The sequence below is a fragment of the Strix uralensis genome, chromosome 3 (genome assembly GCF_047716275.1).
Source record: "Strix uralensis isolate ZFMK-TIS-50842 chromosome 3, bStrUra1, whole genome shotgun sequence".
NCBI lineage: Eukaryota > Metazoa > Chordata > Aves > Strigiformes > Strigidae > Strix > Strix uralensis.
In genome coordinates this window covers 91858589-91879402 of record NC_133974.1, presented here as the reverse complement: position 1 = coordinate 91879402, position 20814 = coordinate 91858589, and the positions used below count along the sequence as shown (strand labels likewise).

The following is a 20814-nucleotide window of genomic DNA, read 5'->3' as shown; positions in this document are numbered from 1 at the left end:
TCCAACAGGAAGTCTGTTGGAGCTTCTAGAATACTGCATGGCTCTTTTCAGATTTTCTGAAGCAACAGCACACCAAATTTCATCCACAACTTTAACCTGAAAGTACTTTCAAACCTCTGTGAGATGAGGGTGATTAGAAGACTGTGTAAGAAATACAAAAACCTTTAAAAATCATATGGAGGGAGTTAAGTCAAATGATTGTGTTTGAAAGAAAGAGCGAGACTTGGAAAGCGTGATACCAAAAGAGAAAAACTTTGCAGCATATGAACATGAAGCAGAACATAATATACATTTGGATGGCAGATAAAAAGGTATCCATCATCCTTTTGTACACCCGTTTATTCAGATCTTGGGAGTTTGATGCATATGCTAAACTTTAGACACTAAAGAAGATGGTACTATTTATATGCCAAGAATTAAGAGCATAAGCATTAGTAAGATCTAGGCAAGAATGAAGTTAGAAGAAAAACATCTAACAGTTATTTAGCAACCTGTAAACTACCTGGAACTCTTGAAAGCTAAAGCATGCAGTGATTTTTAATGTCTGACATTCTATTAATATAATCAATGTATAAGACTGGAAAATAAATGACTCGTACACAAAACTTTTAAATAAAAATGTGAAGGTGGTATAACAAGTAAATGTAAAATAAATAATTTTTACTATTGATCAGAACGTAACATCTAAAATGAAGCTACAAGCACTTCATCTAGCAAATGCATTATTACCACAGGCAGTTTGAATTCTGATTATGAAAAACCTGTACAACACAAGTTTTTAACTATACCCATTTAACTTTGTAAGCTAGACTGCTCTGCTCCTGCCGATGTGCTCCAGCTATTTCAATATACACCACATACTTTGGTATATTATACTATCACATACAAAATAAACACGGTTTATTTATGAACTATATGCTCAGAAACCTTGACAAAATAGAATATAAATGAGAGCTGTGTTTGATAGAAGGGCAACATAATTCATGAATCCTGTAGGACTATTCAAATACACCTTGTATGTACATTAAGTTAATTCAGAATAAAAAAAATCCTTGCTAAGAAACATACTCACCCTTTAAAATATAGTCTGTTAACAAGCTTGGCACTTTCTCGCTATCCTCTTTCATGGCATGCAGGACTAAAGTATAAATAAAAATAAAATTCAGATATTTAGTCATAAACTGAAGACAATACTCTCAAAAGAAATACCATGGAGCTGTTTCAACTACTCATAGGGATATTACTACCATATTAGTAAGAAAACTCTTAACTGGAATATGAAAAGATAAAATGAGACACAACATATCTCTACCTTTCACTTGTATAATTCTCATTGAAATCCACAGTAGATGGATGCAAGAGACCCATTTTACGTTGTTAATTATTACAGTAAAATGTCATCAGTCATAACAAAAGCAGCACCTCTTTCCTATAGAAAAAATCTCTCCAAAAGGAAGTCACCACATCCAAAACTAAAATATCTTTGAAATCTCAGGGAAAAAAAAAAGTATGCTCCATTAATTAATTTATTTCCTTGATCTTCATCCTGAATCATGGAATAATGACACTTTTCTGAAAAAACACTGCTGTGAATGATCTGATGAAAATGGTGGGGGTTTTTCCCCTAAAATGGTGAACGTTAGCAGCTGTAGCTTAGAAAAATCTTAAATACATCACTGAATTTGGCATTAACTTTGAATAATGCCAAAATGTCATTTTTGTGACTTATATCAAGTCAAAATTGTCTGAAGAAGGAAAAACATTTGGACTAGCTCAACTTGACATATACAAGCTTGTCTGTTACTCCATAAACAAAACCAATGACAATCCTTTATGAAGTGCTCTGGTTACAACTGAAAGAATCAAAAGTACAGAATTATACTGAATAGCAGTATTAAAAAAACTCCAAATTCCTCATATGAGACTCAACTCATTTATTTCAACTTTTATGCTGAAGACATTAGTGTTCATAACTACAGAATAACACACAGCTCTGAAAGCAAAACCAAATAACCCCAAACACCTGCTTTACTGTCTGCAGAGAGAGTGAGTCAGAAATCTGCAACTGAGTCGCAGGATCAAGTTCCAACCAGCCCACAGAAGGCAATACTTTTAATACTCTTTACAGTGCATTTGTACAAGACATTTTGTTAATAAACTATCAAACCACACAAAATGTTTTCAGGAGGCTTTAACCTCTCTCTGCTTAAGACTGATTTTTTGAGAATATTTTGAAGTGCAATTTAAATATGGCAAGAGGATAAAATTTCTCTTGCAGGCGTAAATATTAAATGAAAAATCCATTTGTCACAGAATAAGTATGAATTACCAGCTAAGGGTGCCTACTGCAGAAAAATAAAGGGAATTTAATTCCCGCTTAAAGATTTAATTTACTCCATTTATTTTCTCTTTCCAGAATACAACCAATGAGCCTTTTACCATTTCTCAGGCACCTGTGGAATCACAGACCTGTGCCTGCTGGAAAGCACCTTAAGACGTAGTTAGATCCAAAGCCCTGCGCTGAGATCTGATCAAATACAATGACGCACTCTACCATCTATTTTTAAACTGTTCCTATAAACTGCAAATGAAGGAGATGCCATTGACTCCCAGAGATGCTCTGCTGTATTTAACCACCTTAATATTTATTTTTTTAAAAAATACATCCTTATTTTTTAATGCAAATTAGAATAAAAAGCCACCCAAAACCAGAAGACATAGAACTTATAATTTTGAGTATCTGGCCTAAGAAGATGTGAAGAAAGGTGAATTCAAAGCACAGTCAAAACTGTTTGGTTTATATTTCCTAATTATTAAAATTTATTAACAAAAAAAGCCACAGAGAGGAGCAGGCTATTTTAAACGCAATTAAGTGCAATCATTATATAACTACTTATAAGTGTCCCAACACCCATTCCAATTTTTGAAAGTAATTATAATAATCTCAATAAAGCATAGCAAGTTTAAACAAACAGGGGCATATCGGGTACTACACAGTATTGCCAAATTCCATGGCAAGCAGTATTTTCCATACGGCCCATGTGTTGAAATAATGTGAGAACATGCAAGTTTCTAACCTTCAGGGTTTCAGAGAACAGCTAGAAAACAAACATACCATGAAGGGTCAGAAAACAAGTAAAAACTGGCCAAAATGCATGGTTAAAAGTCATGCAACTTTACATACATGCCATACAGTAAGGGGGAAAACATACGTATGGATTAATTCATTTTAAGTAACCACAGTTGGAAATACAAAGAGGAAGGAACTTTGTATGCTCACTTTTGGTTAATGTTTGAAGATCTTCAACAGAGGGGGGTCCATTTTTCTTCTCGTAAGGAATGACGGTTGTTAAGTACTGTCAAATGAAAAACAGAGTTACTTGACAGTTCTTTCATGGAATTTATGTTGCTTGCATTTTATTTTGCAAAAATTGTAGCAATTGAAATTGCTAGCCACAAATAAAAGCTTTTCAAAAGATATTTCACAAGAGATTAAGATTCTACCTTTCCTATCCCAAAGCTTTTATCACAGAAGCCAACTTCTAATTTTTTTTTCAAATTATGTGACCACTTTAGAAGTCATGCAGCTAACCACTAAATAAGAAGTACTCAAAAAATTGGATCTGTTTACAGTAAAAAGTTTCTCTGTTAGGTTTCTTCATCAGAGCCCATGCAGACCAATAGCAAAATCTTTCCTCTTCTCCCTCCAGAAGTTAACCAGAAGTCTTTCAGGTATTTAAAGTACTTCTTACAATCAAATAAAAGCTGGAAGAACAACCTTCCCACCATCTCCCCTCAAACAACACTGTAAATGCAAATGAACGATTTTCAAACTCGCTCTTAAAAAAAAAAAGTATAAATATCACGAGTGTCACCAGTTTTATTGAAAATCAGAAAGTAATTCTTTCTTTCCAGGAAGTACATTAAAAAAAAAAAAAAATCTTTCCAGGTAAATATTGAAGTTGCCTTCAAATAACCTGGGAAACTTGTAACAGTCAGCTTTTTAAAGGATTCAAGAGCACGACTGATAAAGGCTGTGGGGTGCCTTAAGTAAGGTGTTAAGTTCATAGAAGTGTGCTAACAACTATTTGGAAGAAAAAAAAAAGATAAATCTTCAAACCTGGCATATGCTGTGACTGAACAACCTCAGAACAGCCATGGGATTTTCTCAGTGACTGGTTAACTCTTACCGAGAATGTGAAACATTCCAATGATTTTGAGAGATCAAAGAGCATTACCCAGTCCCAGCGTTAAAGGTGATCTATAGTTCTCTGTGCAAAGAAAATTAGGCTGCTCCACAGTTAGGTGAAAAGGAAAACAGACACTTTCACCTTCTGACTTCCAACCAAAACGAACAAAGCAAGCCTAATTAAACATAAGACCCCACAATTTGAATTTTGATTTAAGTTCTGTTTTAATAGTCGAGTGTGCTAACTCTTTACTGAAATCTTTCATTCTTGTCAGCTTTAAAAAAAAAAACAAACACACACAAAAAAGCTCAAAAATTTTCTTAAATATTTCAGGATTTCATAACTGCAGTGCAACCAAGATTTATTTTCAAATTCTTGAGGCAACCCTGTTGCTCTTTTATTAAATGTATTTGGACAACATCTTACTATGCAGCCCATATGAATGCATACTCTTCTTAAAGAGTTCAGCATTGCCAAAGTACTGAAATCGCTGGAATTTTTCCTAATGAAGAAACTTCCTGAAATCTTCCGCAATTCAATTTTTAAGAATTCAACAGGAACTTTATTGTGGGTTAATGGCTACAAGGCAGTAGGCAAATCAACCCTCTGTCCCGCACTCAACTTGAGAGATACGTGGTTCTCCATGTAACAATCAGAAAACACATTATATACAAGGTGTCCTTCTCTCCTAGTAGCAGCATTTCAGCAAGAGGCAAGAGGTTCCCTTTGCAGAAGGCGATTTGGTGTTGCCAAACACAGCTATAACCATTCAAAGTTTAGAGAGGGATCACACACCTCATGCTCGACCATATCCTCTGCTCAAAAGCCAAACAGACTCAGTTCTGTGCCACTTAAGAGAACTTACTGTACACAATGTACTGACACCTCACCAAGACCTTATGCAAACACAGGGCACTTTTCTACCTCCCTTTTCCTTTTGCATTTTCTCACATCCACTTAGCACAGCAGAGGAAAGTATAGAATACTTCTTAGGAAACAGTCAATTCTCAATTTCTTTTCCAGCAGATGTAACCAACAGGTATCACTGGAGAACTGCACTCTTACTGAAATGACCGGAATCAATAGCTAGATGTAAGGTTGTTAAATTTGCAAACGTCAGAGACGAAAGTAGATCTACTAACTCAGAAATCAGATCTTAGGCTGCCATTTCCAGCCTTCAGAACTAAGTGCACTTTACCTAGACAACAAAATTATTAAGACATGTTTCACTGGGCTGAATACCAACATTCCCTGTTTTCCTTCTCCCATAAACTTCCCCTTCCAATCTTCCTCTCTAATAGTTCAATTAAAATTAAAAATGAATTAAAATAGTTAAATTTAAAAAAAAATAGTAGTAATTTCTTTCTTAGTTTCCAGAAATCACCTTGTTTTTCTCAATATTTACTGCTGTAACAATAAGTCTCTATAATAGCACTACAAAAACTCATTCCCTGAATTGCTGTGTGAAGGATAACATATTATGAAAATAAAGAAAGAATGACTAAAGTGTAGCTAACTGACATGACCAAGTGTTAAGTCTATTGTGACCTCTAAATTTTTGAAGCAGATTTGACAAGATAAGCATCCCACTGCAATTTGTAATTACCCATAAAAAGTGTTCAATATGCCTAAAAACTGAAATGAAGATGACTATCTTGAATTTTCTTATGGAAATGTGATCACATAAAGAGCTACCAGCATTTCAATGGCTTTTATGCAGCTGGTGTTGATTTTTTTCCAACTGCATTATCAGATGGGAACAGGGAGTTCCCACTGAAGTTTCTGTTTGAACACTGAAAAATTCCAAGTCATTTTCACTTATGTCTCAAACACACACACAAATAAAAGGACTAAAATTTTAGAAAGTACCCACTATTAGAGTAATACTTCCCAGACAATAGTAAAGGTAGTAAATGCCATTAAAATTAAAGACTGAAGAGAGTTCTGAAATAACTGTACAAAGTTGTCATAAACTTCATGTTGTGACTTTATGTGTATGAACAAAATAAAAATGCCATAGAAAAATGGATTTCCAGGACTAAATCAGAAAAGAATGGGTACATTTCCTGCCCTTCTACCCTAATTTTTAAGTTCTCATTATTTCCATAATTGGCTTTAGGAAGGGAAAAAACCCCATAACCCTGCTAACGAGGATGTAGTATAAAATAAATCAGGGAAATATGTTGATCAACATTAGGAAACTAACTCAAAAAACAACTGGAGGAGTTATCCAGTGTTATTGTTAATATGATTATGCTACTTATGTCTTGAAAGTTAGGAGGCAGTCAAAGAAGAAAAGATGCATTTGAATAAACATGCATATAAAAGAAGCCTTTTAACCAAAAGTAAGAGGGGCTGGCATAGCTAAATATGTTCACTTTATGAAAATACATGATATTTAAAATAGCTACAGATACAGGTAAACAGCTGTCAGTTATTATTAAACGGTAAAGACAGCAAAGAAAAAAACAACTCAGCACACCTATTACTTTACTGGTTTTGAGATAATATAGAGTTATAGAAACTCTTGTTAGGTAAGCTCTATGCATGTGTTCAAGATCCCCAAAGCTGGGGACAAATAGCTGGATCTATCTATTCAGGAACACTCATACATATACCTTGCTTGAGAAAGAGGGTAAATCCATGATTTCTAACCTCATGATTCAGGAGTGACTTGAGAGGAGTTTTACCTCCTGAACTCCTCTGCAGGATACTCCAGTCATCTTTGAGACAAAAGCCTATCAGCCATGAATTCTAAACTACCAGGCAGTTTATTGCCTCAATGGACTTCTCACTAGGGGAAAAAAACCAAAACCAAAAAATCTAATGCACTTCTCTGACACAACTGCACAAACTAGACGCAAACTATATGTAATGTGTGCCAAAAGCCAAAACGATAGCATAAGCATTAACACTTTACCAAAATACAAAATGCATTTAATAAAATACATACTACAATTCTGAAACAATTAAGTATTACTTTGAACTAAAGCATACGAACCTTGATACTTAGGTGTATGTAACATCTACAGTGATATTCACTGAAGCTGGGTCCCTGTGCCGTATATTTCAACATTTAAATAGTCAGTGAAAAGGCACAGACTTGCCTATGGTTTATGTATTTTATATCAGTAATCTGCACTGCACACATGTGGCTGCTTTTAACATCATGCAGTTTTCAAAGGCAAAAAGATATACAATAGAGCATGCATTTTCCAGATGCTACCCTGTTTTTTGATATATCAGCTCTGAACATTTAAAGAAAAAAGAAAAAAACCACCTTTTTTCAGCTGGAGGTATTGCCCAAGTCCTTAATGCTGAAGGCTGAAATGTTATGTCTAACCTGATACACATTCTTTGATTGGATATTTGAATTTTACAGACATGCAATGTATTTGAAGCATGCATTATGCCAAAACAAACTTTTAGTCTGGGGTAGGAAATAAAGGTTATTACTTCATTGCAGCAGGATATCAAGTCCTGACTGTCTCGAGCTGCTGAGGAGAGAAAGAGACTACAGGCTGATCAGAGTCCTGAGGCAGGGAAAGAGTACCATTTCCACATTCTTCTTCTATTTTTTCCTGTCTCAGCATTTATCTTCAACTACTGTCAACTTTCAAGAGCTCAGCTCCTACCGACAGTGCAGGCAAAGAATGAGGAAAAGAGAGAAGATAGCCCAGCACCTGTTTCTCTCCACCCGAGTTTCCAAACGTGTGGCGGAAGCCATTCTGTATGACATTTGAGATCCCTTCCATGCTGAAGCGCTAATAGTGAAAACATAGCGGAAAGAAAAAAGGGACAGAGAAAAGTTCAGAAGACTATTAATCAGGATTTATCAAGACTATAAAAGACAAATGACAAAGACGAGCTCTAAGACGCATTTCAGCACATTTCTATTTTTCCATTCACCTATTTAATTTTTATGATTAAAAAGCAAACTTTATAACGACAGTTAAGCAATGTGTCTACAGCAAAATTTAATCAAACAAAATCTTCACACTGCAGATCCAATAATTGAGACTTGCCTTTTAAGGCTGTTTCATTTTGAAATGTAAAAAAAAAAAGTGGTTTTGAAAGTGTAGTTCACAGTACAATCTCCTTTAAAATTTGTGTTTCCCAATATAGTTTTAGAGACACCGCTGATACCAATTTTTCAGATTTTACGCACCTAGAAACACTGTTCAGAGGTAGTAATTTTCAGCTCTATTTCTTTAAAATACTTTATGCTTTCATGCTTCCTTTTCCACAACTGAAGTAACAAATAGTATTCCCCATTTTTTTGTAATATGGTAAAATATACACAATCAGTTAATAATGCACCCGTATTAATTTCAAGCTCCATTACACAGAACCATAGAATCCAAGTAAAGAAAAATTTATAAACCAACCACAGTTTTTTTTTTTTTTCCTGAACTTTGTAATCCTTTTTCCTTCTTAGAGGAAACAAGTGAAAAAAAAAAATCAAAATAATTTTGATATTTAGCATGAGATATAAAAATCAGCAACTGACAAGAACATAAAAAGAAGAAACTGTCAAGCTGCTGGCACAGAACAGTATGATGTGCACACCTCAGCACCCTTATCTGAATGTATTTATTTATGGGAGGGGGGATAAAACGTGCTGGAATACATGATTCACTTGCCTTCTAAAGCACAATGAGGTCAGTAAATAAGACATAGATGTTGCAAAAGCCATCTTAACTCTTTTAAGATATCCTACTTAAAGGAACTGTTATCTTCAAGCCCTGACTATTTTTAATTACTCCCCAGTTTGCCCTTGTGAGAGAGGTAAAAGTTTTAGAAGTTTAATAAAGTAATTTATCCGAAGTCTGCATCAAGGACAAAGAAAATCTCTATTCATTAAAATTCAATTATAGTATCTACAGGAGAATTTATTTTCTTACAGTATAAAAATCTAAATACAAAGCTTGGAAGTAGGGCTAAATGAGAATTCATTATAGTTTTAGTTAATGAAATTAGTAATTTATACATTATTTATGAAAAGAAACTCACTCTTCACAAAGTTACTTGAACATACTATCTGTATGCACAGCCTCAGCACTTCCTTAAAAAAAGAAAAAAAAGGCGTATTGAAGAAAAGAAGCTTACACCTCTTTCTGGGAGAAGGCTCTCAAATCTGTACTTGGTGATAGTGAAAGCTATTTTCACAGGAACCACACATACACAGTCCTAACTTAGGAGCTAGTTTGTTCAATCCCTCTCAGAAGGCAATCTGACACATCTATATCTTGAAGCAACCAAATACGAAAATATCTTATGTTGGGACATAAGTCTTATGTACAGCTATACTTGAAAGCATCATTCAAGTCTCTAAACTTCAGTCAAGTGATTCATAAGCTATTCTGGTTAGTTTCAAGTTTCAAAACCAAGTAATTACTTCTCTTTCTAGTCAGAATACCACTTTTTGTTTTTCCATGACTGAGAATCAAAAAGAAGTACATCTGAACTTTTCACTGTGCTCTTACAAAGGGATGACAATTTTGTATTGCTTTCCAGACATATACTTTCTTAAGAGTTCCATTAAAACTTAGCTATGTTCACAAACACTTTTCACTAGATGGACAAGATCAGAACTCCATTTGGGTTATATCATAGGTATCTTATTCTTTTAAGTTTAGAAATAGATTCTGAAGAATTAATGTTTCATTACAAATGTTTACTCCTTATGTTTGAAAAACAACCCCCAAAACCTTCTGATGTCAAACTGAATCATTCTCTCTGGGACTTAGCCAAGATACATTAACCACTTTTTCTGCATCCTATAAGAGACACTAAGAAATTCTAACATTAATATCCCACCTAAGTAATTTAAAATTATACTAGATGGATAAGAAAGAAAAAATTGCATTGACAAGATAATAACCTAATTTCTTTCATTCGCTGCCTCCTATTATTCAAACTCTGTCTGAAAGACTTTTTCCTTTTTTTGCTATGTTCTGGAAAGAACAAACCAGATTATCTCCTCCCTGTACACCTGCACTATGCTTCAGCCACACCCCTTTCTCTCACTGGGCAGAGCAACTCTACCACAGGTTTCAAGAGATCCAGGGTAAGACTTGATCAATAAATGTCTGTACAACTACATCAACAATAATAGTGAATTTTCTGCAAGACTAACAGTGCTACACACATAAAATTCACACAGTGAAATCAAACAGGTAAATGAGTTTGCCTAACAACAGAACACCCAGCAGTACATCCAAAGACAGCATTTTTTGCAAGAATTGCTAATTTGCAAGCAGTCAAAAAAAATCTGTTTTGAGTATGAGAAGAGAAGGCCATGTTATATGACCTTATGAAAAGAATAATCTCAATAGGAAGTGCCTAAACCTTGTCTGTGAATGAAGGCATGGAAGCAAGTGTACCACAAATCTTGATATAATCTAGGACTACTACTTCCCATAGGGAAAAAACAAAATATATTTTGAATGTATAAATAGTTAGAAAAATTTTCTTACTGTTCCAGGCATATGACCTCTTTCTTGTTTGCCATTCTGAGGACTACCATTTTTCAGCTTCTTTTTCTTCTTTGCCGTTTCTTTGTGTTCTCTCTGTTTGTTTTGTACTTCGATGAGGACAGAAATGAAGCTGTTTTTCACTTCCTTCTCAAACTCCAACTCATCTCGTAGAGCCAACTGCTGTACCAGTTCCTCAGAATAATCCTTAATAGCAGTCTCAATTTCTTCCAGCAGTTCATTTAACTCAGCAACAGACAATCTTTTTACTCCTATAAATAGTTCGTATAAAAAGTAATCTGTCAAGACTTTAAGCATGAGAATACTTGTGGGAATTACAAGAAAAAGAAAAGTACTCAAATTTTTCAAAACAAAAAATTCAGTTCTAAAACTACATAGAACAAAATAATATTCCTAAAGGAATAAACACATCACAGAGGCAACTAGATTAGCAACAAGATGGTTAAACTTTCTTCTTATTTCTGAGAAATCTGAGATAATCTGCAAATATGAAGTACATGTTGTAGTAAAGGAACCTGAAGTAAGCACTAAACTTCTAATACTGACATGTCTGTTCACTCACTTTCCACCTACACTCACTGTTCAGAGTAAAAGGTCTCTATATTTTCTGACACAATCATCAAAACTTTGGAATTTCTGAATCCTTGGATTTTTCACCTAGAGTAATACAGAAGCTATACTCTATGAGTAAATGAATCTTCTTGGGGATATTGCTAAGGTATGCATGCATATTAATAAAAGCTTGCACCAAGCCTTTACAATAGTGTTTTTAGATGCATTTAGTAGAAAACCCAACAAAATCCCCCAATTTTTCTTTGTCTGGGGATTGTAGTCAAAAGCATGGTCTTGTATTGCCTGAAACAAAGACCTGGATCAAAATTAGCTGACAGGCTCATTTCAATCAAAAATAAGCATTAATGGTTTTGAAAAAGTGTGAGACTCAGTTGGTCAAAGCTAAATCAATTGGTCAGAAGCCTGTAAAATATCAGTGTGGAAACAAAAAAAACCCCCCAGGTTTGCATTTTAGAGGTAGTATTAGGTCATGTGTCACAGAGTGAAATTATGACCAAGAAGAATGTTCTGAGGCTTGCTTGGGTTAAAAACGAGCATGTTCTTCAAGGACTGCTTTCCATTCCCAATTAAGTCTGACACACCTAGGAAGCTAGTATGTCCCAGCAGTTGCTATGTCAAAGAACATAATTTTCATTAGCATCTGAGAAACGGCTAGTCCTGGTTACACTGAAGGGTACAATCTGTTTAAGGACATTGCATAGATGTTCAAAATTTGGTTACATTGAATTAATCTAGTAAATGTCATGCCTAAAAAAACTTTTATAAGGGAAAGTGCCTATGAACAAGTGTTGAAAAATACAAATAAGGCCACAAACTGCAAAAAAGTATAGCTCTTAGAAGTACCAAAGGTAAAAGGTGAAATGTGGTTTTTCTCTTCTAAATTACAGCGGGGAAAACTGATTGGAGAAAGCTCCTTGTCACCTACTAAAGAAAAAGCAATGAAACCTGTTAAGGCAATTCTCTGGCAAGGAGCCACAGTTTTTCAGAGTAGCTTAGGCTTAAACCCTGTTCAAACACTGTAACAGTACCATATGCTTAAGGATTAAAGTTGCAAGTAGTTTGAACCATACATTGCTTATATTATATTGTTGTTTAAACTATTCTAAGCATGTAGCATGCAAGTTATGGCCTCTACTTGTAAGCCCGATCTTGGCTGTGCTCAGTCATGGTACATACCACAGTAGGTCTTACCACAGCAACAACTTTTTGCAGACTCAGCTCTTGGTTGTCAGCAATAGTAAATACTCAAGCATAAGCAGGGGGAAGAAAGGTAAATTCAGCAACAAGATTATCTGGTGCTCTGTGGGTGCAAGTCACAGAATAGGCCTTACAGTCAGTGAAACTGAGTATACTCTGTGGTAAAAATTAATGAGTACATTCCATGTGTGTTCAGTACAAAGGGCAGTCTAAAAAGTGTAGGTTGCACTACTGTTCTGTTTTTGTGAAAGAAGACTAGAGAGAGCACCAATGAATCCTGACACTTAAGAACCAGCTTCACAGCCTAAGAAACAATAGTTCCATAAACATAGGTGCAGATTACCCAAGAGCAATCCTGACTGGTTTATGATATATCGGTTGTCATTATCAAAGCCTACAAAAGGACCACATAGGAACTACTCAGTTGATGCAGGTGAGTGAAGACAGAGTAATTCAAATGCAGAAGACTACTGGCTAAAAGACTGTCCTGGTTTAGCCAGGATAGGGTTAAGTTTCCCCAGCCGTGGGGGGAAGCTCTAGCCAGGTTATTCATATACCATGCTGACGTCACATCCAGGCGCCAGAGCGTGGAAGAATCAGTGATCGCGTGGTTGGCGCAGCTGGTCCTCTCACTGCTGTATCGGTATATATATCTTGCTCTGTTCATTGTTATTACTGTTATTGTTATTGTTTGTTGTGTTGCTGTTGCACTGTTGTATTAAACCTCTCCTTATCTCAGCCCTGGCGCTTTGTATTTCACTCCCTTTGTGGGGGAGGGGCAGCGGCCACGTGGTCTGAGACCCCAGCAGGGACTAAACCACCACAAAGACTCACCTGTGTAACCAGAGCTGTAACTGGTTTTATTTTTGGACTGTCTTAATAAATGTCTTTTCCTATCCAAGAAGAAAGTAAATACAAACTTTGGTTTCCTGCTCTCAATCCTAAACATTAACACCTCTGACTTGTCTTATAAAAGCCACACAGTTTCTAGGAAAAGCCTGCAACAATTTCAGAGAGGTGCAGACTAATTCTGAAGTAGCTTTGCACGCAAAAAAAGGTAGCAAGAGGTTTTCATAAAACAGTGACCCGAAAGACATGAAAACAGATTCTGAGAAATTGGTGAAGCAAAGTTAAATTATCTGCCAAAGTAACTCAAGGCCTTGTTTGGTCAAGGCTGACATTTAAACCATAAAGATGCAACAGACAAAATGAACTCCTGAGGCAAAGCAAAATAAATATGATATGAAATACCAAGCAAGCTTGATTAGCTCCAAACCTAAGGACATATGGAACTGTCAGAAAAGCAGGAAGCCCTGCTGAGCAGGATACACTTTGCTTTCACATTCCTGAAATTTATGTGTTGAGACAGCTAAGAGTCTAACCATGAAAATGGGATCTCCTCTATAAATCTGAAGTGTAGCAGAAACTAAGCCATGTCACAAAAGGTCAGTCAGTTTTCTGAATCTTCTACGGAATGTATATTGCTGACCCGACTACAGGAAAGAAAGCATCAAACTTTGTAAGAGGGACCAAAGTAGAAGGATCATCTAGCAAATATTCACATTCCTATCACCTTTCAGAACTGATTTTGACAAATACACAGATGAAACAAATTTCCATCATGAAACTGATTAATCACAGGTTTCTTTTACATACAATTCAACTTACTACAATTAAACTATATAATAATTTTTCCTTTCCTTTTGTATAGGGAAAACCAAATCTGAGTAGAAGAAGATACAAAGGTTTTTTTTAACTTTTATGCTGTTTGAAGAGGAATGGAAGGGGAGGACAGAAAAATATGCAAGGTCCTTATGGGAAAGAAAAAGCAACGGTTGCCTTATTTTTGTGTTGGTGTATATCAAGATACATTGCAGTGACTGAAACAGTATCAAAGAAACACTATTTTCTTTATTTGCTCCACAGATTTCAAAAGACTTAGCTAATTTTAAACAGTGTACTGGCCTCAAGAAAGTGTCTCACTTTAAAATAAAGAAATTAATAAAGTTTAATAAAAATGATTGACTTATTTTACCTATGAAGAGACCTCATTCCAGTGAAAGAAGCTTCAGCATGTTTGCTTTAATTTGAAATTCTCTAAGATTTCATTTTTATTATAAGTTATGAAAGCTGACAAAGGTAAGTCTATTTATGTTCTAAATCCAGTTTATTCTTTCAAGGCATTTTGAAAATATTTTTGAATGCAGATATTTCATAAGAATGACTTGCTATAAGTTAAATATATGGCAAACTTATCCTTTAAACTATTTTCAATAAGCGTAAAATACTAAATAAATATCACTTACTCTCTTCATAGCTGTTGTTTGTACTGGATCTCTTGAGTGTCTGAATTTCCTGGGAAAGTATGGAGAGCCGATCTGATTGGGTGGGTGTTTCATCATCTTCTGGGTCAGGTGATTCCTGCATCATTTCCTCTATTTCTTCAATCACCTTCAACAAATGAAAACCCTTATGAAAACCCTCCTGCATGAAGAGAAACAGCCTGCAATTCGAAGCAAAGCTGTTAAGAGTTTAAGTTTTGGGGTTTTTTTACTTTCAATAAGCGAAGAAGCTGCTGAATGGAACTAATACCACGACTGGATGGAAGAGAATCAACAAAATCATACTGATATTTCCTCCTCATCCTTGCTCTCTGAGAATAAGCCTACCTTTTCAAGGTAAACTGGTGATCTCATAACAAGCAGCATGTTGAAACTACACAGTTATTTCTATATGAATGTACACATGGTTCTACTTAAGAGAACTGAACTAAAGAGAGCACTGAAATATCTTTCCTGAGTATTCAGTTGAAGGAAAACAAAACAACACCAAAAATCAACTACCTCCCCACCCCCCATTTCATGACACTTCTCCAAGTAAGAAAAAAACAACCCCTGAATAACCTGAAAAACTACTGTGCTTATGAGAAGTTTTATGAACTGATCCATCATAACCTGAGGCTGATTTGCATCCCCTGACACAAGACCTGAGCCAGACAGAAAGTATAAGAACAGAAATCCTGTGCATAGACAGCTTACTTTTCAGGATAAAAATGTCCATATTTCTACAGGCTAAATTATTAAACTGAATAAATAACACAACTTTTACAGGTTTAAAGGCTGTTGACAGTGCTGAGATCCACCTCACAGTAAAAAAGAGCAGAGGCACTTCAAGCAACCCTGTCTCTCATACTCTTAATAACCATGTTCATCAGAGTTCACAGGTAACCATTTAAACAAGAAAATATATTCTTGTGTTTGCTTACTAAAGCAGGATCTTAATGCACAGTCATTAACCTTATCCAGAAGAGCAATTTTCAAGATAACTTAAGTAAATCCATGGATTTGGAAGAGAAGCCTTTAGACACTAAGTAATTTGAAAGCTTAGCAGTAGAACTGTTGATCTGCTCTCATATTAGGCAAAAACTTGAAAGAATTCTCGCTAACCACAAAGTCATGCGAAGATATGAAAGGCCGTACAGTCATGCTGGAAAACTACAAACTCTACAAGACCACCAACATTCTGAAAATATTTTTGCTTCTTAACACATGTATTTAATTTAATAATATTTGACTAATTAATGGTAAGAAACATACAAAGATTTCAAAGATCCTGGGCTATCAACCTGACCTGAAGCATTGGAATACTATTCAAATCTGAATGACGTACTAACCTCACACATTATTATGACCCTAAATAAAGAAAAATCAAGAAGATTAACTATGGTGAACAGCAAGGACGAAGAACAAAAACTAATTACAGACTAAAAGAAAACAGTACCCCAACAACACCGTTTTGTTTGCTGAACACTTCACCTGCTCTGCTGTGAAGAGTGGTTCATCATTGATGCAGGAGACAATGATAGAATGCATATCCAACTGTTCTCTCAGCTCTTCGTCATCTGACAGGTCAAGGTTCAAGTTATCATTTACCTAGAAAACATGAAAAATGTGTATTTACATAAATATATACATATACACATACAAAAAATACATGTAGATATATAAAAAACAAAAGGGGAACTAATATTAAATTTTAAGGGCAAAACAGATTCCTTGCCCATAATAACAGAATCAATGATTCCTGCTGTCAAATACCTGGAAACTGAAGTACCTTAACAACTGAAATCAGAACTGCAATTGGAGAAAGCTAAAATAGCTTTCAGTCTTTAAAGTCTTTAAATATCCTCAGCATATAAAGACCATATGCACAACGATGTGCAGATATCTGCATATACACACAATGACAGGCAGTCAATCCAATGTAGATATTTAAATCTTAAATGAAGACAAACATTTGTCAGTGTGGGGTGAAAACCTATCTATAATCTCTAACTTTACACAAACCTGTTATTTTACTTTTATAGTTCTACTTTTTTACATAATAAGACATGAAAAAAGTTGTTTTAAAAAACAGAACGTGGTTATCACCCGAGATTCATTTTGAAGACCCTCAGATATTCAACAATATACTTTTAAAATAAAGCAATGCTGTTCTCACACATATGCCATCAAATTATATTCGTTCTTCAAAACTAAAGATGTACATATAGTAAAAGAAAAGATTTAAGTCTCCTCCTTAATCAGTCAGGTGTATTTTACTCTTACATGGTGATATATTCTAGTTTCTTTACAAAGTTGTTTGCTTTTTTTCTGCACTTTGTCTATTATAGATCCAGCCAAACCAACCTAGAAAAGCCTCCCAGCCCCCAACAGCTGCAACCCCTAACTGTTGACATTTTGAGCTCAACTGATCTTGGGGCTAATTTACAAGCATTATGACTAGCTGTATGAAGTCCTTGGTCTCACTGTGCTAGTTTTCAATTTTGTTGTAATTCCTCAAATTTTCCTAGTTTCTTCAGAAACCTTAACGGTTTTCAGATTCATTTTGAAGATGCTACTGATATCCCCAGATACCTAGTCTATAGGGGAAAACATACAATTTGTATTTCTTCAGCCACCAGAATGAAGTCATATGTCCACCTTTTTCCAGAATCTGAATTCCAATAACCATTCAGTGACAGGGCTTCACTAAGAATATCTGTTCACATACAGCACAGATACATCCCAGTTTTGACATTCTTTACCATCTGCAGTCCTCAAATGTTTTTCCATGTATATAGGATTCTGACAACAACTACAGGATAGTAAGCAAGGATAACAGTTTATCCCGAGGGAGGTCAGCTTCCCCTCCTGACATCTCCAGAAACGACATTTTGAGAGACTATCAGAATATATTCTGATAATTTAGGCTAATAAACCACCTAAACCAGCCCAAGCTACAACTGATGCCAAAAGGACCACATGGCCACACTCCCTGCCTGTTCTGCCCTCACACTCCTACCAGGCAATGACCTGTTTAAAAGTAATGTAACAGAAATACAATAAACAAGCAATTGCACAATCCTGTTCCTTGTATCATTGTACAACACTTCCACCCAACTACTTCTTTCACCATCAGAGCTGTATAAGTGTTCACAGATATGTGACGTGAGGCAACAAAGATTAGATGAATCAGCCTTACATTTTTTTCCTACTAAACCAGGAAGAGAAATACTTTAAGCACAGGTTCAACAGCATATTATTAGTTTCAAATGCATCAAGGAAGTGTTGCTTAGCTGTTAGTATTCATTGTAAGAAAGTTAAAACAAGTTAGTAGCTGGTCCATATGTGCTGTCACGTATCCAGAAATACTGCTGAAACACAGAGAAGTAGAAAAAAAAGTATGTCAAATGCTCTCAAATGGATGGGCTTTACACATCAAAAGGCATGCCAGGTGGAGTGAAAGCTGAAAAAATTTGAGATCTGTCTAATCCATAAACTGATCTTCCCTCTACTGGCAGCATATCTAAGATTCTTTCTAATCCAGCAACACCACTTCACATGTTTTTACGTAGCTCCTTCATCACTTCCTGCAAAGAACCTACAAAAACTATCTGAAACACTTTTTTGTACTGTACATAGTTCTTTATCAAGAAATCCATCAGTCTTTCACTCCATTTTTCAGTCACACAACAAGGTCACGGCATGGGGGGTTGTAAATATTTTTATTTTAAATGTAAGGATTTAATTACTCTAAAACCACTCAGAATCTGAACAAACACTCTAATAAAAATTAGAATAAACACAAACCAAATTCAAGGGCTAATCATCAGACTCAAACTGAGAAAGGGAGTTCCAAATTGCCATCTATCCCTGCTGAACTCCAAAGTATCCTCTTAGCAGGACAATCTTTGTTCCTGTCACATTAAAAAGTTGCTGTGGATTACATAATGGCAGAAGTCAAAGCATACCCTATTCTCAGGTTACACACAGAGATACTTTTACAACATAACTTCATTATGGTTAAAAGATAAGCCACTCATTTCCTTAGAAGACCTGGGAGATGGGAATTCTTCCTAAAGCATTTTAATCCACTTTTAAGAAGATCAGAGGACAACCCTTTCTATAAACCTCTCTGAAGCTCTTCATTCCCTGCTCCCTCCCCAGACAACTATTCTACTTGCTAATTAAGAAAAACAAAACAAACCAAACTCTTGCACTTCAGTGTCTCCTGGGTCACCTCTCCTGTAAAAGCAGGCACTTTAGTCTCCACCTGACTGAATGAGATGAACTTAGAAAAAGTCCACACTGGATTTACTAAATCAGAGTACTTCTGCCTCTTTTCCTCCCTTACCAGGAATAGCGTTCAACATGAAACAGACAGTAGAAAGATTTTATGTGAAACACTTTTTCATTTTACAATTTCTTCTGTCATGGTCTGGCTCTAATGAACATTCATCTAAAACTAAACCCAAATTATTCTAACCCAAGGACATGCAAACATACATCAATGGTTGTTTCCTTTTTTGATTTTTAAAAGCCTCTCATGTATAATGCCAAGCACTAAAAATATTTTAAGCCATTTAATAACAACAGCCTTTTATACATGCTCAAATTGTTTTATTTCCCTGCTGAGTATAAAAGATCCAAAGAGGGTATTTCTGCTGATCAGAACTTACCCCTTTTTCTGAAAGATTTAGTGTTGGCAAGTGCAAAGCTCTGGTGTGGGAAGATTTCCAGTCAACTGGCATTACGTTACCATAATTATCAGTCAAAGCATTCCAAATCCTGGAGAGAATAAAGGAACAAAAATGTAGACCTCAAAACAAGCAGCAACTGATCAACAGTAAACATATTTGTAATGATAATATATTTCTATCAACAACTATTTTTTCCTCCCTAAATATTCATCTACAAGTTACTGACTATATTTTTGTAATGCTTTGAAGCTAAGAGAAAATGTTTTTTGATAAACATAATTTATTTCCCCTTTTAAACCAGCAGTGTATGCACAGTGGTGAAATAAAACAATGCGATGAGGAGACAGCTTCATTACTAATTATAAACCACACTCAAAATCTTTTTAGGGGGTAGATGAGTCCTTCCTTTAATGAAATGTGACCTCAGCTACAAATTCTATTCCTAGTGTTGTTCCTGTTTTCCTTGCCTTCTGCACATTAAAATCAGGAATTAGCAGAGGCTGAGTAGCAAATTCTGAGCCAGATCTTTTTTTCTTTCTTTCCATTTATCACAGAATAATGAACATGCACAAATGATACTAAAATTTTGCAAGAATTTAGTTTTATCCAGAAGCACTCTTGCTGAGCTCAGCCCACCACTCTTGTCTACAGTTGAACTGTGCCTACAGCATACAACCTCTCTGGATATACTATTCTGTATATCAGTTCAGACTTTGAAAGAGAGCTGCTCCGTTCACACATTACTGCCTTAAGTCAGCTAACAAGCCCTGCCTGTAAGCACTATGCTGTGGGAGCATGTTCAGAGTGGTTGCCTAGCTAGGCTCTGAGGAGGTCAGAGGAATGGCCAAGGCAGACATAGAAGGGCAGAGAGAGCCTCATCACTGCCCAACATGTCTCTGATGGACGGTTCTCTGAACTTACCTCACTGTTTATACCATAGATATGCAGCCTTTTGCTAATGGGTTTTTTTTCCTTCTCTTAGAGTAAGATGTACAATTTATCAAACTCAAAGAACTTCAGTGTTTTTAATGAAGATAAGCTGAGATTTACTGTAAAAGAACAAGTGTAAATACTTGTAAAATAATGTTAAAAACAGGAAAGCGACATAGATCAAAGGTTCTATTGCTCAGGGGAAAAAAACCACAATTATCATAGTTGCAGCTGAGTTTTGTTCTCCATCTGCTTTCCATATTTTCCATGTATTAATTTCAAACACTGAAACAGTGGGCATTTTGCAAGAAGCTAAACAAATACTACCCTCAGTCACCCTGCATTTCAGAACAGCTACTTTTTCTTACCCCGGAGGTAAGAGGCACTGGGATGATCACACACTTCC

General features: G+C 35.6%; 1 protein-coding gene across 2 annotated transcripts in view; it reads right to left on the bottom strand.

Moving 5' to 3' along the window:
• Positions 1–20814, bottom strand: part of FEZ2 (fasciculation and elongation protein zeta 2) — a 29001-nt gene that overhangs the window by 7555 nt on the left and 632 nt on the right. The window contains exons 2-8 of one of the 2 annotated variants that reach the window (XM_074863317.1): positions 19458–19566; positions 16273–16389; positions 14764–14908; positions 10670–10938; positions 7874–7954; positions 3281–3356; positions 1073–1138 (exon numbers count right to left, since the gene is read on the bottom strand). In XM_074863317.1, the coding sequence (XP_074719418.1) occupies positions 1073–1138; positions 3281–3356; positions 7874–7954; positions 10670–10938; positions 14764–14908; positions 16273–16389; positions 19458–19566 (863 nt within the window). The remainder of the gene's footprint in view (positions 1–1072; positions 1139–3280; positions 3357–7873; positions 7955–10669; positions 10939–14763; positions 14909–16272; positions 16390–19457; positions 19567–20814) is intronic. The other variant, XM_074863318.1, reaches the window with a different exon arrangement.